General features: G+C 32.6%; 1 protein-coding gene across 1 annotated transcript; it reads right to left on the bottom strand.

Moving 5' to 3' along the window:
• Nucleotides 1–2,995: 2,995 nt before the first annotated feature.
• LOC123204465 (transportin MOS14-like) lies at nucleotides 2,996–16,646 on the bottom strand. Its single transcript, XM_044621132.1, has 27 exons — nucleotides 16,302–16,646; nucleotides 15,806–15,883; nucleotides 15,537–15,602; nucleotides 14,828–14,875; nucleotides 14,583–14,729; nucleotides 13,667–13,798; nucleotides 12,520–12,560; nucleotides 11,863–11,954; nucleotides 11,415–11,542; nucleotides 11,229–11,304; nucleotides 10,971–11,091; nucleotides 10,792–10,891; nucleotides 10,388–10,469; nucleotides 9,256–9,338; nucleotides 7,588–7,704; nucleotides 7,284–7,335; nucleotides 6,956–7,111; nucleotides 6,198–6,321; nucleotides 6,019–6,100; nucleotides 5,851–5,939; nucleotides 5,695–5,769; nucleotides 5,535–5,589; nucleotides 5,234–5,353; nucleotides 4,941–5,033; nucleotides 4,713–4,858; nucleotides 3,664–3,841; nucleotides 2,996–3,547 (listed from the first exon to the last, which is right to left on the bottom strand). The coding sequence occupies exons 1-27, from the start codon at nucleotides 16,422–16,424 to the stop codon at nucleotides 3,269–3,271; spliced, it is 2,883 nt and encodes a 960-aa protein (XP_044477067.1). The 5' UTR covers nucleotides 16,425–16,646; the 3' UTR covers nucleotides 2,996–3,268.
• Nucleotides 16,647–17,369: the final 723 nt, after the last annotated feature.

Below are 17,369 nucleotides of genomic sequence, written 5' to 3'. Positions count from 1 at the left end.
GGTGGGATATTAGTATATAAAATCTAGCTTACTCAGTACAATATTGGATTTTGGATAAAGAGTTTTATTTTTTTATAATAAAAAATCCGTCATTATTAAATAGATAAATTTAAAATATAATAAATAAATTTATAATTATTATATCACATAAATTAAAATTTTATAAATATGATAGAAGTTTAAATTTATGATTTCATTTTAAAAATTATAATATTCTATCAATTTTGTTAACTCTTAGAGTCAGATTCAAAATTTTATTTATTTAGTATAATTAATTTTATCTATAGTCTCTTTTCTCACCACTTCCATTGCATATAATTAATTTAACTTCATATATATATATATATATATATATATATATATATATATATATATATATATATATATATATATATTTAATAGAATTTTTCATTAAACAATTAAGTGAATAATTTTTTCATATTTATTTTATTATTTTTTTATCTATGTAATATATATATACTTCATATTTATTTTACATATTCACATTACATTTTTAAAAAAATATAATTTTATTAATTTTATTAAATAATATATATTTATAAATGAATAATTTTAATAAATTCAAACGGTAATATCAAAAAAACTAAACTATATTTTTTTAGTTTGGTTTGAAAAATTTCAAATTACTCCTTTAGTTTAGTTTGAAAAAATTGTCAAACCTTATCAAATCAAATTGTGCACACCTTTAGGTATATAAACATTGATTTCACCACCCCAGAGTTGCATTCAGTGTCTCTGTTTCAATTTCATTTTTTATTTCTGTTTTTTTGCGCTTTTTCAACAAACATAAACCTCTCTTGTTGATGTCAGATTTGTGGCAGGAGCTCATTTTTTTCTAGCGCCAGATCTGAAGGTATTCTTGCTTTGTATTCAATTTGCTTTATGTGTATGCTTTGTTGATGTCATCAGGACTAGGATTACTATGCATGATAATCAAATCATGTATTTAAAATCTAATTTTTTATATTATATATTAAGTATTATATCGTATTATATAATACAATTTTAAAAAAAATAATAATAATAAACTCTAATTGATACATCATCACTTTATAGAATATCGTAAACACTTTTAAAAATTTTAAATTTCTTATTTATATATCTATCATATAATCATTTTTTTAAATATATTGATAATATATATCATATCGTATGATGTGTCTACTGTATCATATTAATTCGATACATTTCTTGATACATGTCATTTTTCACTTGTATTATATTATAAGATATATATCGTGTATTGTAAAATAATGATATCTATGTTACTTTGTATACTAATTTAATTTGCTTGATTAGCCAGCAAATTCAAGCAAATTAGATCAAGGGAAAAGAACTATTTCTCACCCAAGTTTTAGCCCAATTTCAAAAGTATACCCACGCTTGATGGAAAACCCAAACATCTATCCATCTCTAAACTGCTGTAAAGTTTTTTATTAAATATAGGGGTAAAACCGTTGTTTTACTGTTTTTATTCAAGTTATATAATTTTATTGCATTTTCCCCTCCAATTTTAAAAATTAACTTTTATCTCCATACCTGAACTTTGAAAAGTGACTTTTACTCCCCCTCGAATCCCTAATTTTTTTCACCTTCCCTCCGGCCATCGATGATGACATGGCTGGAGGGAGAGTGACAAGTGTCGTCCAGATCTAAATAATGCTTATCGACCTTCATTGGATGACGCTCGTCATCGTCCATAATAGATGACTTTCTGTTGTCCAGATCTGGACGATTGTCGTCCTCCTTAGATGACTATCATTCTCCAAAGGTTAACCTTTGGATGAAAACTTCTCCATTGTCGGTTGATCGTCGTTGAAGAAAGTGACTGGATTTTAGGGGAAAAAAGTGAATTTTTTAAAACTTAATTCAGAGAGAAAATATTAGTTCTTTAAATTAAAGGAGGAAAAATGAGATAAAATTTTAATTATTTAATATTATCGATAAAATGATGAATTTACCCTTTAACCCTAATAGAAAATATATGGATGTATCCTAATAAATTAAACTTTAGATAGATATTTGAGTTTTTTATCAGGTGTGAATATACTTTTAGGGGGCGTTTGGTTTGTGTTTTTTAAGATAACCTTAGTAATCTATCTTTTATTCCCTTATTTGGTTTATCAGTAATAAAAGATTACAGTAATCTTCTATTACCAATGCTGACGTGACAGGTAATATAGATGGTAATCTAATTCCCACATTTACCTTAAGTATATAAAGATTACCGAGGTAATCTTGATTTTATCATAATTATATTATTATTTATTAATTTTTTGAGATAAAAATAAATTTATTTTTAATTAATATAACAAATAATATAAAAAATATTTAAGTAAAATAATTTACTAGTAATCTTTTATTACCTTTAACCAACACAATAATTATTTATATCTACCAAATTTTATCAAACATAGTAATCATTTATATCCAATAATCTTCTAAGTAATCTATCTTCAAAATAATCTTTCTATTTTAATAATAAAACATTATCTAAACCAAACAACCCTTTAAGGTTACACTAAAAATTGGGTGAGAAATTGTCCCCGTCCCTAAAATCAAATAGAATTTTAAGTACTGAAGCTTTCATCGTTTTTTTTTTTCTTTTAATTGTATATATTTGACATTTTGTTTTCATTCAATACTTAAACTGAACATCTTATCATAGTTTTTCACATCCATAAGCCATGAAATTTCTCTTCAAAATCAACATAATTAGTGGAATGATGACTGTAGCGTTGTGTTACTTCTAATTCCTCGCGGATTTATCAGTCTTTCAGCTAAAGCAACACCTTGTGCTTGCATGAATGTCCATTCTGAGCCATTGATTCCAAGCTGCAATCCAGTTGATCCGAACTAAGTTAAATTTCGAGTTAAGCTCAACTCATGTAAACAAACAAGCAAGATTTGAACCGAATTTAAATTAGATCTTAAATGTTGGGCCGAATTCAAACTAAATCACCAACTCATTAAATTAAAAAAAAAATCTTTCCATTACCAAAGAAAATTACAAATCTATACGGAAAACTTTACCCTTAAAAAAATTAAGCCAATTGGGACCACTCAGTCAATGACGAAACAATGGCACAACCTGATCTCGCCCACCAATAAAAACGCCAGATTCTCCTCACAAAAAAATTGGAGAATGATAATGGACACACAATGATAAAAAAATATGACTAATACACAATCGAGTGGAACGACAATCGGGACCTTAGCAAAACAGCCCCTTTTGTGTTACTTTCCATTATGATACAGGCACCATATTCAATTCATGCGGTTTCAAAGCTCCTTTGACAATCTCTTGAACTGTTCGATTACGACGGCAAACATCCGACAGCTCTTCAATTGGAGCCATCAGGACATTCACATCAGCTCCCGATGCTGCATCTGATAATGCTTGCAAAAATCTTGTCCGTTCCACCTCTGCAACGGCGGTCGATGGAATCAGTGAAACACTCTCTTTGGCCCACTCCAATGCTTGGGGACGATATACTCGAGTTAAGGCCAGTAATGCATAAGTTACCTGCGGTAAAAGAAGGTTCCATGATAGTCTAATCAACAAAAAAGTACGTAAACATTAATCTAATACACAATATTTACTATAACATGTTTAAATTTTTACAAAGAACTTGGACCTACCATCTCTATTCGAGAACTCGGGAGTGCTCCTGTTAATGAAGCAATCAAAATTCTGGTAATGCTGGCACCACGAGGAATAATGATACTATCTCTTAAAGATAAGAATTCTTCTCCCTTGCAAGACTTTGCAAGATCAAAGATATCAGATAGAAAGGTCAATATGGAATTGGAGGCCTCCCTGCAAACCAAGAAAACATAAAAGTTGAAAAAAAAACAAAAAAAGATGAAGAAGAGAAGAAACAGTGACAGTTAACCATGAACTTATGGCAACATAGAGTTTCAGAAAGTGTGCTCGTGGATAACAATTACACAAGAATGAAAACTGCCTGTAGGGATAGGAATAAAAAATTGATGAATGCCAGAACAACAAAAAGATAAGAAACCTATAGAAGGGAAAGCCTTTATAGAAGGTCTCTGTCCTGTAAGACATGAATGCTGCATACACTCATGCATTGGTTCATCGGGCAAATGTTAAAAGTGCATCTACAACATATTTTATATCAAAAATCCTAATGCAGAAAAGATAACATACACTGTAGATGCATGAGGTTTTTTAGGCTACATCTGGATAAGCTTGTAAGCATGTGTCCTAGTGTCTAAGCAATACCACTTTTGTTGTAAGAAATTTTTTAAGTTTCTGCATCACTTACAACATGATAGCACCTACAGATCACAGATATTAGTTTAGATTTGGCTTTCCTAAAAGGCCTTGGACAGTACTGTTTTCAGTTTTGACATTTTATTAAACAACTTTGTTCCTTATTCTTGAATGATGTTCTGTACTTTAAACTTTGAGGAAGATAAACCCAACTCAAGGTCTCCTTTGATAAAAGATCCAAAGAAACTAGCTTAATTGATAGTGGATTAAATCAGGATCAATATATTAATTAAATGGTCATTTGTGTTACTTTTTCACTTGTCCTTTACATAACATAGCTTATTGTATTTTTATAGACTTATTTAAACAATCATATCTAAGGACTCAAGAAAAACTATAATGGCTAAAAAATATAATATATAACACACACTGTAAGAAAGAGAAGCTAGACCTGTGCTGTACTGTAATTCCAATCATAGCACAATCTACTAATGATGGAAATACAGAAGACGGGATAAATAACTGTGAACAATAGCGAATGCACCTTGATGCCAACAAAAAACAATCATCTGCCACATCAGGCCTTGAAGTAAACTCCTGGGAAATAGAGGATCAAGTAACATAAATATCAGGAAACTCTTGAAAGAGGAAGACAACATAGAGCTCATTGAAACCATACCTCAATACTTGTGAGAAGACATGTTGTGCGCTTGAAAAGAGCTTCTATCAAATTATGTAAGTAGCTAGCACAAGATGGGTCAGCACCAAATATCTGTGAAGTAAAACATGCTGACTGCTCAAGTTTATGATAGACAAATGTTGATGTAGCAACCTGGCCCACTGTCAAGGAACTGTATATTTAGGCACATCCCTCTCAATTGAACCTAGATCAAGAGGGACGCACATAAATACATAATATCTTGACAGTTGACCCGGTTGTTACAGTTGATGCTTATATTAGGACATACATACCTTTATAACTTCACTAGAGAGATAAAGGAAACATGGTTGTTGGTGTTGTTGATATAGACCTTGAATCTCCTCTAGAATGGCTCCAATTGTGATTCCCATATACCTTTTAGAAGTTCTCACCTGATGGACAGAGAAAGATAAGCTTCAACATAAAATTAAGATAGCACTTCATTGGAATCTTATCTCAACATAAAGATATATAGCATCACTATTTTTAATACAAAGCTGCGTATCACCAAGTCAATAAAACAGCAAGCATCATTTTGACAATTAGAAATCTATAATGTTTGATTGAACTCACAGCATATTTGCAAGCTCGACAAAGAGACTCCATTGTTCGCATATCCCAAGCACGACTGCACCAGAAACATACTCAACAGATATTAACCAAGAATAAAATGCGAAGCAGAGAAAGCACATTTACATGAAATTTCCAAAATTGGTAGGTTATAAATGCTTACATATCAAATATAGCTTTGAATATGGGCCAAAGCCTTTGTATTGCATCTGCCACAGCTTCAGGATGATTTACATGCCTGAAATTGGAGGCAGTAGCACATTCAGAATATCTCTATAGATTAAAATAGGTAGAAAAACCAAAAGGACAGTGACCACACCTGAAGATGTAGGCAAATCGATCAATATGAACAGTTAAGTCACGAGAATGTTTCTTCTGCAATACATCTGGTCCTTGATTGATAACGTCCTGATTGTAAGATCATAAAATTAATAATATAGTAAACTAGCAGATGATACTCATTGAATCCAGTAGATGCAGAACTAACCTGTAAATGAGTAACGACCGGTAAGCACAACATCTCCAAAGCCTTCTTAGCATCATCTTGAGGAAGTTCTGTAATAACCATGCTGCAAAAATAGATTTAGAAGAACTTAATCAAGTTATTTATGCAGAATTCAAATAATCTAGTATTTTTCACTATTGAAGTCCTTGAGCAGTAGATACCTTAAGGCTTCAACCAGATGCAACGAGTCCTCAGCAGAAACTTTTAAACTACCTTCCCCATTAACTGCTGCTCGGTACACATTATAGAGGCCATCCAAGTATCCACAAAGCTTTTTCCGGCAATCTACAATTGTATACAAACCATTACTATCACACTAAAAACCAGAGAAAAGCACACTCATATTTCCATGGATATGCTAATCAGTAAACAAAGAAACTATCAAGATAAACTAAATCTACATCAAAAACAAATGAACACACATCAATAGTAGCATTGAAATTAAAAATTCAGGCACAAGGACGGAAAACATAAAGATTATAGAAAACATGTTACAACTATTTAAGATTTCCAAGGCAGAATAAACAGTCTACTGAACATGAGTTAGAACCTAAATGAGCTACTCCAATCCTTGTTGAAACACATACCAACAACCCAAAACCCCACAGGAACCTTAAAACTTCCAGGATGTAACCGAAAGTAATTTCTTCTTTATGAATTTCCTAAGAAGGTAATGAAGCCAAAAGATCAAAAACTCAGTGCCATTTAAAGAAAACAAAAATTTTACATTAAAAAGAGAAAAAATCTAGATCAATTAGTTCATTGTTGTCACAAGCACATATAATCCATTAATTCCCTGTAAGCAACCAATGGAGACCGAGATCTTGTAAAAACACAACCAACTATTTGGCCCCCTCCCCTCTTCTCCCAATCTTAGAAATACACAACAAATAAATACTCAATAAAAGAGATCCTATACCATCACAGATATGTCTAAATGCCACAGCCGCAGCCGCAGCTGAATCTTCTGATACGCCCATGCCACTTGTGAGCATACCAAGGACTGAAGCCAATATAGACGGATCACTTGACACAGCATCAAGCCATTTTGAATATGCTCCAACAGTTAAGCAAACTGCAATTCATAAGGTAAGCAGATAATACCTTTATAATGAGGGATTAATACTCTTATCACAAAGGTTGCTAATAATTGTTGGCCACCAATTTGGAGAAACATAATACTAGCACAGAAAAAACAATCTTCTGTCTTCTAAAATAAAATTAAAAGATATCCATTAACGCAATACCAGTCTGGAGCAGTAAGGGTTGTTGAGGAAGTTTAGGAAGCAAAGCCATAACCTGTATAACAAAGAGAACAAAATTGAAATTAATGTATATGAACAAAAACAAAGGAAAAAATACTTACCCATGGAAAGAATCTATAAAAAGCAAATCAATCAATTACAAAAACCAAATAAGGAGCAGAGTTAATTTTCAAAAGAAACTTGAGGTGCAGGAACACTCACCAAGCAGCCATGCAAAAGGATAAACTTAAATATTCATAACATATAGTACCATTTAAAAATGAGAGAGCCCAAGGAACATTCATACCTGGGGCATCACCTCAGCTTCATCAACTGAAACATAATTGGATATAGCCCGGATGCAAAATAAAGCAGCTTCTGCTGGATGCCACCCACTATGTTCATTTCCACAACAAGCTACACCCTTGGATAATACAAAAGAAAAACATTTGAGCCACAGAAGTTGTCACATTAATAAGCCAAACATAATATAGTAAAAAACTGTCAAGCACAGTAAAAAGGTATGCAGCTCTTATCAGTCATGATCTGGTGGATAAGCTTAATATACTCCCACAAGAATCTGAAATCCAGAAACAAAATAGCGCCATCATAGCAACCCATTAACTAAAGAATTTACATATGGCGGAATCTCAGCACCCTATTCTACATTCCAATGGCCTGTCCCATTAGCCACAAATCCTACTTCATGTCTTATTAAAGAAAGATTGATAATGTAGCAGAAGAAGTTTTAGCTTTTAGCCAAAACCTCAATCTAAAGTTACCCAAGAGGGAACCGCAAAAAATTATAATTAGACACTTTATATTAATGGACAGAATACTGAATTGCATGATTATAGTATTATAATTATATTCCATGCCATCAATCTCCTGTTCCATTCTTCAAAATGATTTGATGCTTCAAGTACTCTCATATTATCATAAGCAATATCAGATGTCCCTATGATGCAACGTGATAACCTTTTCAGTTGCTATACTAAAACACAAGAATGTGCACAATTTCATACCATTAATTAGAATTCCTTAAGATTTAACTTACAATAAGCTCTAGCAGTGCATCCCAGGAGTAGCCATTATACAGTCGAGGCTTATTTTTATAATCATTCTTTAAGTCTATTCAAAAGAGGATATCACCATCTAATTAGCTTTTCACTCTCCAAAGAAAAACTCCGAAATGCAACATCATTTGCAAGACACTATATTTAACCATAAATATTCTCAACTAAGATAACACATAACATCACACTGGTCACTAGAGCCATATCTAAGGTCATGTCATGCAGCAGAAAGTTTGCATGGATCAAACTCTCAAAAACAGAAAGTTTGCATGGACTAAACTCTCAAAAACAGAAAATTAGCAAGGATCAAAATCTGAAAAAAGAGTTAGTATCAACCAAAATCTTACAAACAGGTTTCCATTAGGTTACATGAAAAGAGACTGTTAATTTGAACTAATAACTCTCAAGCTGTTCAAGACAGGAACAGAAAGCAAAAACTTAATATATCAGTATCATTCAAATTTGAGCATCTTAAATGAATTTAGTTAACTCTCACGTTAAAGAAATTTACAATAAAAAATTACATAAGCAATTCTAGAGAAAATGAAGCAAGTCTTGAAATTTTATAAAGAAATTACACATTTGAGTTGAACAGTTATAGAAATCCAGTAAGGGTGAACCTTGGCATCATTTAGGCATTTCAATGTATGAGTGGGAGGATCTTCAAAACGAATTTTACAGAATTCATTGGGGAGTGTAATTATTACAACCCTTACACCGTTGTATTATGGCCCTAACTCTGAGGCATGCATAGATCAAAAGAAGAGAGCAACACAATCTTTCTGATGCCAGCAATATTATAAGCCTTGTGATATTCAAAGATTAAACCATAAAAAAAGATCGAACAACTTCATGGACAGTGGAGATTATCACCCCACATCGAAGCAAATGATACGCACCTCAACAAGCTTCGTGTAAAGAATTTTCAATGTTGCATCACCACCTAAAACTGATGCTGCATCAATTAGGACATCCGCAACAGCTAGGAACATCAGAGATTCCGTTAGCATTGAAGAAGTGCTAGATGCCAGGTCTCATGAAGATGAAAATATAAAAGAAGAGGCAGATGTAACAACCTTCACATTCAAAAGATAACTTTGACTGAATCACATAGAATAAGCAATGAAATAAATAATACCATTGCAGCATGGAGTAAAAATCAACTCGTTGACTACACTAAATGAGATGAAAAAACCAAATTACTTTAATGCTCTTGATTCACTTTTATCAGAAATATGAGTAAGAACAAACATATACGTTACACTGATAAGAAAAATCCAAACTCTGCCTATAGATCATTACCACAGTAAATATAGGGAAAAAATTAAACACCTGATTTTTATCATTACATGCTCCTTGGCGGAGCAGCCTATAATAAGCATTACTCGGAGGACCAGAATTGTAACTCTGCCTTACAGCAGAAGCATCTTTCAAATTAACATGCTAAAATACCTAAAACACAAAATATGAGCAGAGTGTCTGATACAAAAATGCTGCTAACTGAGGGCCATTAATTTTTCAATTACTTTGCTTATCATTTTAAGTAAATAATCTTTAACATGAACAATGTAGATGAAAGGTGGAAGATATCAGAAGTAATTGATTATATGCAAAAGTCAACATATATTGAAAAAAATCACCAGTACCCAGTAACATATTAACAACACACTAAGTTAGCAGATCTGAATTTATTGCCGTCACCAAACAGCAAACTCCAAATTTTTGAGGGCATGACCAAACAGTCAGCATTTGCTAAACCGTAGTTATTTCTACCTCTCATCTCCAAAAAGTTCCTTTCTGGGGGTTTACATGTGTCCAATCTATCAATGTTGCAATCCAAGGATACTAGTTTGTCCAATAAAATATGCTCTCACAGCAACAGATGGTAATCAATTCTAAAAAAATTGCTTTGTTGTCTTTCAGTGAGCTTAGCAAAAGAGTATCGTTTGAAACATCCACCATGCAATCTATGAAACCTTTAACAAGTAACAGAAGCAAAAATAATCTCAACGCCAAATATCTTGTTATTACCGTATCTAGTCTGTTTAAACTCCTTGAGGTCCTCTAATGAAAGGTCTTGATAATCTCGAGGGTATTGAACTCGGAAGCTAACCTGTGAAGAAAAACCATAACACTCAAGAAGCTTTAGCTGATAAGAGTTTCATACTGTTACCTCTTCTAATCAGGTCAGATGCATTTGGAAAAAAATATTAATTCTAGGGAAAAAAAAAATTGGTGGAGGCTGATAAAATGGAAGAAATCAAGGTGACTCATCTACTTCTCCTCAACCTAAACAACACATACAGATAATAACCCCTAAACTAATGCAAGTAGTGCCATAACTACGGAAATAGGTGAGGCAGAATCCATTTAAAGAAACTTAATAACTTGAAACGACAAAATGTTGACGTTATGAAGTTAACCAGCAGACTCACCAAGGATACAAGGGACTCATAGGCTGAACGAAAAACCTGCAATCTTCTATTTCTATCGGCTTCAGCATATGCTTCATCACCAAATGAGACATGAGAATCCCTGGTACATTACGATCATTACATCCAGAACACCATACTAAAGACCAACAATCTATTTTGCTAAGCTGCAGATGATATACCTTTTTGTCAAGATAAACTGAAGACTGTGCCAGAAATTAAAAGTCATTGAAGCAATATCATATTCAGGGTGTGAAGCAACTTCCAACAGGGCATGCACTATTAACATCGATTCATCAGAACCTGTGGAAAGAAAATAAGTCATAGTAAAACAACAAAACTAATCCAAATGTATTTTAAATTAATCAGGAGTAATACAAACCATAAGAAGCAAAAAGCACACAAAATTACAAGTTTCTATAAAGGCAAATAATATATACCAGCTGCAATCAGTTCAACATATGAATCACCCATGTCAGCAAATAATCGAGCAATAGCCTTCACATCTTCCTCATCCTGAAAGTAAATACAGAAGTAAACATAATATGCCGTCAAGTTCCAATCACTCACATTGGCCAGCCATTGGGTATCCATATTAGACCCAGAAATATTATATGATAGAATACCTTTGATGAATCTGTAAGCTGTGCCTTTAAATTCATAATTTGAGGCACAATTACTTGGATTAAGGGCATGCTTACAGCAGCACCACCAGAGCTTGCAGCTGCTGAGTAGTGTATCAGTTCAGAGATGACTGCAAAGATGTAAAAGAAATTTCATAATGTTTTGCTCTTTCATTACAGTTCAGAAAATTCTATAGCTAATGTCCAGGCTTGAACAATTAATTTCCACATTCTTTTCGTTATTTTGAAAAAGACAAAAAGCCAATATATTTTGAGAGGTAAACTCTATTAATATCTCTAACTATCCTTTTCTGGATAAGTTCAGATATCCATTTATAATGCACACATAAATGGTTGGCAGATAATCTAAATAAAGCCATAAACACATTATACTAAATCACAAGAAAGTCAAAATGTTCTGAGTAATGTGAGTACGTTGCAAAAACAGTACCATTTACAGATGCCTCAGACAGTATCTCGGAATGCAAGCTTGAGAGAGCTGTGAGGACCAGTGGATGAGAGGCAAGCAAAGAACCAGGAATCCTGAAACCAACAGAATTTAAGAGAAGTTCTACAAATTTTAAACTACAATGAAGCAAGGTAGATTAGAAAGGTCATACAAGGTAGCTACAAATTGATACAAATTTATGGTATCAATAGCCACATTGTTTACTAAATTAACAAAAAGCAACAAAATGAGTTAGAGAAGCAACCCCTTTAAGAAATTAACTCTTTTCCACAGTGTGATTATGCCATGATTTCTAGCCAATTAAAAAAAAAAAAGAACCAAGAATAAAAAGAAAATACTAAACAAATCAAACAAGACTCTAAGTCAATAAATTTATTTTAAAAAAAAAAAACAATAATGCAGATCTGGAGACATTTTTGGGCCACTAATTGCCTTTTACGACATATCAACTTTATGGGAAATTCCATCCTTTTTCGTGCACAGGTAAAAACCCTATTTCAAATTTTCCATGAGGTTCAAACATGTTAAGGACACAAAATTCTGGCAGCAGCTTTCAAACTAAGTGGGAAGTATTGCAAAACACCAATAAAAATACACAGGACTTGTCAAATTTCTAGTTCTACTCAAAAAAATACTCACCTATGCTTTAATCGAAGCCAAGATGCAAATGCCTCGAGAACCTAGCATATCAATCAAGAAGAAATGATCAGAAAGCCACTTACCAATGCATTTAAAGGCAGACTTGTCAATTTTTTTTGATAAAAGAAGGATTCAAAATGCTTCTACATGACAAAAGGAAGCATCTTAAGTTAAAAAAATTGCCAGGAATTACAATTACACAGGGTATGAATGTCTATATGTGCGCAAGGATTAGTCACTACAAATTGAAGACATAATGAAGCTACAGAATGATTCTTATGCCATAAAGTGCCCCATTCATTCTCCAGAGCATATTCAAAACCTTGTTGTAATTCCTGTCCAAAAAATAATCTAAAGAATTCTTAGTACACTACATTTTCAATTAAACTTCAACCTTCCTTGCTCCTCCAAAAGCAAAAAAGTCTTTAGGATTGAGAAAACAGTTGAGAACAGAATTACACACAATACCTCAGCAGCATAAAAGCTTGAAAACAATTTCAAAGCTATGGGGCAATGAAGAAAAAGATAAAAACACTTTCAACATCATTTTTGCACATGACATACAGAAAACAAGATAATAAAAATCTTACTCATGATTTTACAACACCATTAATGTCATGCTACTTGTAGGTACCAAATTGTGTGATCTAAAAGGAAAATCTTACTCTTGCTTTAAACAATGCCATGCTAATGGCATGTCTTAATACTAATGCCTTTGTAGGCACCAAAATCTTACTCCTGATTTTACTAATGATTTAAACAATGCCATGGAAATTGTCTTTATGGTACATATTTCCAGTATAAGTTGGTTTGCTGTTCGATTCAGGACTAATTTCAATAATATTTATTGTAAAGAAACAATTTTAATAGCAAAAGGCTATCCTTTGTTTTAGCTCAAGGGCTTACACATAATCTAATAAAAAAAGTAAACTATGTGTATACAAGCAACAACCAAAAAAAAAATCATTTAGGTAATACTGTCAACAAACTCAAATTTTGAAATTAACAGCTTCCTCTTCCTACCCCATCAATACAGAGAAGCATAATTTCACGAGCCCACTTCTTAATGGTAAACCAATGAGGGAAACAATCTTAAAAGTAACCATACAACACTCAGTTGAATACAGCATTATGAGAGAAGTCCCACCTTTTCAGTCAATTCATTAATCTGCAAACAAGCTGTCAATATGCTAAGAGCAATCTCCATCTGAGAAATCAATTCCTTTTCAAACCGGCGACGTCTTTCTGGACGAGCTGCTATCTTGTAATTGTATACTTCCTGATGGAATGACAAACAAAAAAGAAAAAAAAAGATATATGACAATAGGTAGTAAAGATGTCTCCAAAACTAACGAACAAGCTAAAATTATATATTTTTCAAGGATACAAGCAAAGCATTTAGCTTATATTTCAAAAGCATAAAATCCTCACGATTCAGAACATGAAAACAGTGCTAGGCAAGAAAGTATCCTCTAACACCAAAGGTGCACCCCAATTAACACTCCCAGGTAACCAAGTTAGAAAATCCGACATCTAGAATGATTAAGGATTGAGCTGAAGAAAAACTCGATGATGTAACTAAACTAATATTCTGAAATATTGAATTCTGAAAGTGGTTGACATTGTCCACTCTTCAGCTTCTTTATGGATTTAGTTTCAAGGATAAATCCCTTTCTGTTTATTCATAGAGATAGGTAATCTGTTTCAGCTTAAGCTGAAGATAAGTGTTATGTTTATCTTTTGCTTTAGTTCTTTGTTGTGGGCTGCTTATAGAGCTCCTGATGATTGTACATCTACTAAGTTCAAGAGACTGAAAGCATATCAAGCTCTTTCATCATGCAGACATTGAATCATTATAGTTTTTTCAATTATTTAGACTAATCATAATTTTCAATCAGGATATTTCTCTCATAAGAACCATTTTCTTCGTTTTCCTTCACAGTTTGCCACAGGTGCTACCATATTGTATCTGCTTAAAAACCTAAGCAAATGCACATATATAGAAATGGAACAAACAAAATGCAGCAAAAAGAACCATCCCCAACATATGATTCAAGTAGTACCTCAGGCAATACAGTAAGTAGCTCCAAAAATCCGGGGACATATTCAGGGTGAGAATTCATCTCATCCCGAAGCCAACTAACGATACCACCACCTCCCCAATCTTCGGCAGGAACATGGACAGCCAAGGCAGCTACTGCAATGCTTATCTAAAAAGCCAAATTATTGAGCACAATAATTCTCTTAGTGTTGATAAGTTGGATTAATAAAGGTCATAATAAGTAAAAAGGAGCTATCAAAAAAATACCTGAGTCCTGACTTTAGGAGGGCCTCTATGGAACTTTTTCAATAAGGTCTGCATTTTAAAATATCCATGCCATTATATTCCGTGGGCAATATGGGAAATTTAAGCATTATGTACATGCTGACATGTGTGAAAGTGGACAAATAAATTGTACCAATACTCATGAAGTATATCCAGTTCATAAAAACCAAACTAAAGACTATCTGTTGACTAACAAAATAAATCCAGGAGGAACTTATTATGGAGTTCAGAAACCTCCCAAACTTGAAAGGAGCTCAAAGAAAATCTTATAAGCAATTGTTGATGGAATAATTTGACAATCGTTCTTCAAAGAATCCATTAATTAAAAGAGATGTATTTAAACTAAGCAAATACTAAGTTGATCACTCTCATAGATTTTATGGCTTGCCCAAGGTTGGGAGCAGGGTGGGAGTTTAGCCTCCCATCTTCCTGCCTTGCAATGATACTTCTACTTGCAAATGATACATAAAAAAAATGAAGATGATGATGACAATAATAATAAGTACATGGACCAGAACCAGGAGCTCTACAGCATTACATCATTCTTAATAGATGCAAATACAGATTAAAGCCACATTTTAACTTATTATGGGATGACATAAGATGCATAAAAACTAATGAAAAATATCAGAAAAATTAATAAAATTTACACCCAAGCCTTTGGAGAAAGTAGACATCTTCACCCACTCACATTTAAGGAATCCTGTAGTGCACGAACAGCTTCAGAAGAAGGTAACTCTTCAATATCTCGTTGTACCTATAAATAAAATATGGAAAGAATCAAAATCAGGCTCTATTAATAACAAAACACTAGAGTCCTACACAAGATCTTGATGCTATATAACTATTACTATAGCAGTAGCATTTCCCAGCCATATAAGATCAAACAGTTGTAAAATTCACAAGTGGCTCAATAATCATGAGCCATCAGAGCAATGATGTAAAGTTACAATTTGTTACCTTACTTCTAAGCATCTGAGAACAAAATATTAACGTTTCAAGATTGCTGGTGGCATCATGAAGCAAATTATCGGCAACCTGAAGTCAGTATAAGATGTTAACAAAACATGAAAGAGAACAATAAACACATTTTCATCTCGATAGAGGAAATGGAATAACAAAACTCATACAGAGGAATGAAATAAAATTAACAGCAACTGAAGCAAAATGTAACAGCATAACACGGGAAAGTAAAGACACTGCTACAGTTAACTAAGGTCAATTGAAATTCAAACAAAACCCTAACTACAGCAGAATTCAAACCTAGACGTTTGAATTACGTAACACGGCTAAATGATTCAATCCAGCCAGAGCGAAATTAAACACTAAAGAAATTTTTAAAAATATATAAATATATTTCAAAATATAGACAGTAAACAATCAAAGTGAAATTCGATACGTTTAAGATGCTTGACACTGTAAGTCATAAAAAAGAAATGAGAAATTATAAAGTCACCTGCCAAGCATCGAGGGTGCCTTGAAAATCTTGCAACCATCTATCGGCTTTCATACGCACCGTATCATCTGGATGATGGTACAGTGCATTTAGGGCTTCTTTCACTGTTTGTTGGAGCTCCATGCTTCTCTCCCTTGAAAATTCGAACTGAAAAGAACCGTACAGAGAGAGAAATGGATATAAATATTAAATAATATATAAATAAAATATCAGAGAGACCTCCGGTTTTATTTGATTATTTCTTTATTTTCTTCACTTTTTTTCTTTTTAATATTTTTCAGGGGCGGCGGAGGAGGAAATATTTTGCGAGAGGGTGAGGTTTGGCGCCTGCAGTCTGACTGTGAACGTGGCGTGATGAATTTGATCGGTGATGATAAAGGGACTTAGCGTTTTAACCGTCTGATCTGTGTACTTTTGACTTCCTTAAAAAGCAACTTTTGGTTGACCAATTTTAAGCAGGGAGGGGTTGTTGTCTGTAATCACACACTGGACACGTGGCTTTTTAGAGATTATTGAGACCTTGGGTCCAGTGAACAGATTGCCGATGTTGAAATAGATTAATATTTTTCCTCCGACAAAGAATCGGGACAATCTTTCGATAGCTTCCAACTACTTGTTTTGTTGCTATCATTGGAATTACTTTATTTAATTTGTTGAGAAAAAGAATATGCTTATAATTTTGTGTTTGTGGTAAATAATATAATACGTGATACGATATTAAATTTACTATAGACTCTTAAAAAAATTGTTAAATAATCCAATTTGTTATAATTTTACATCGCTAATAGAGTTATTTTCATATAAAGTTTACTCTTTTGTCAAGTTTTTATTTATTAAATTAAAAAAATATAAATATTTATTCATTTATTAATTTTGATTATTATTATTAAAGATAAAATTATTATTTTAAAATTTTATTTAAAGAAATAATAATTTATCCTCATTTTTATTTTAATTTTGAAAATAAATAATTTTTTTAATTTAATTAATTACTTTTTCACCTTTACCATTTAGAGTTTCTAAGGCTTTTATATTTTAAAATTAACAACTACACCTTTAAAATTCAAA

The sequence above is a fragment of the Mangifera indica genome, chromosome 20 (assembly GCF_011075055.1).
Source record: "Mangifera indica cultivar Alphonso chromosome 20, CATAS_Mindica_2.1, whole genome shotgun sequence".
Classification (NCBI taxonomy): Eukaryota; Viridiplantae; Streptophyta; class Magnoliopsida; order Sapindales; family Anacardiaceae; genus Mangifera; species Mangifera indica.
This window is presented reverse-complemented; position numbering and strand designations above follow the sequence as displayed.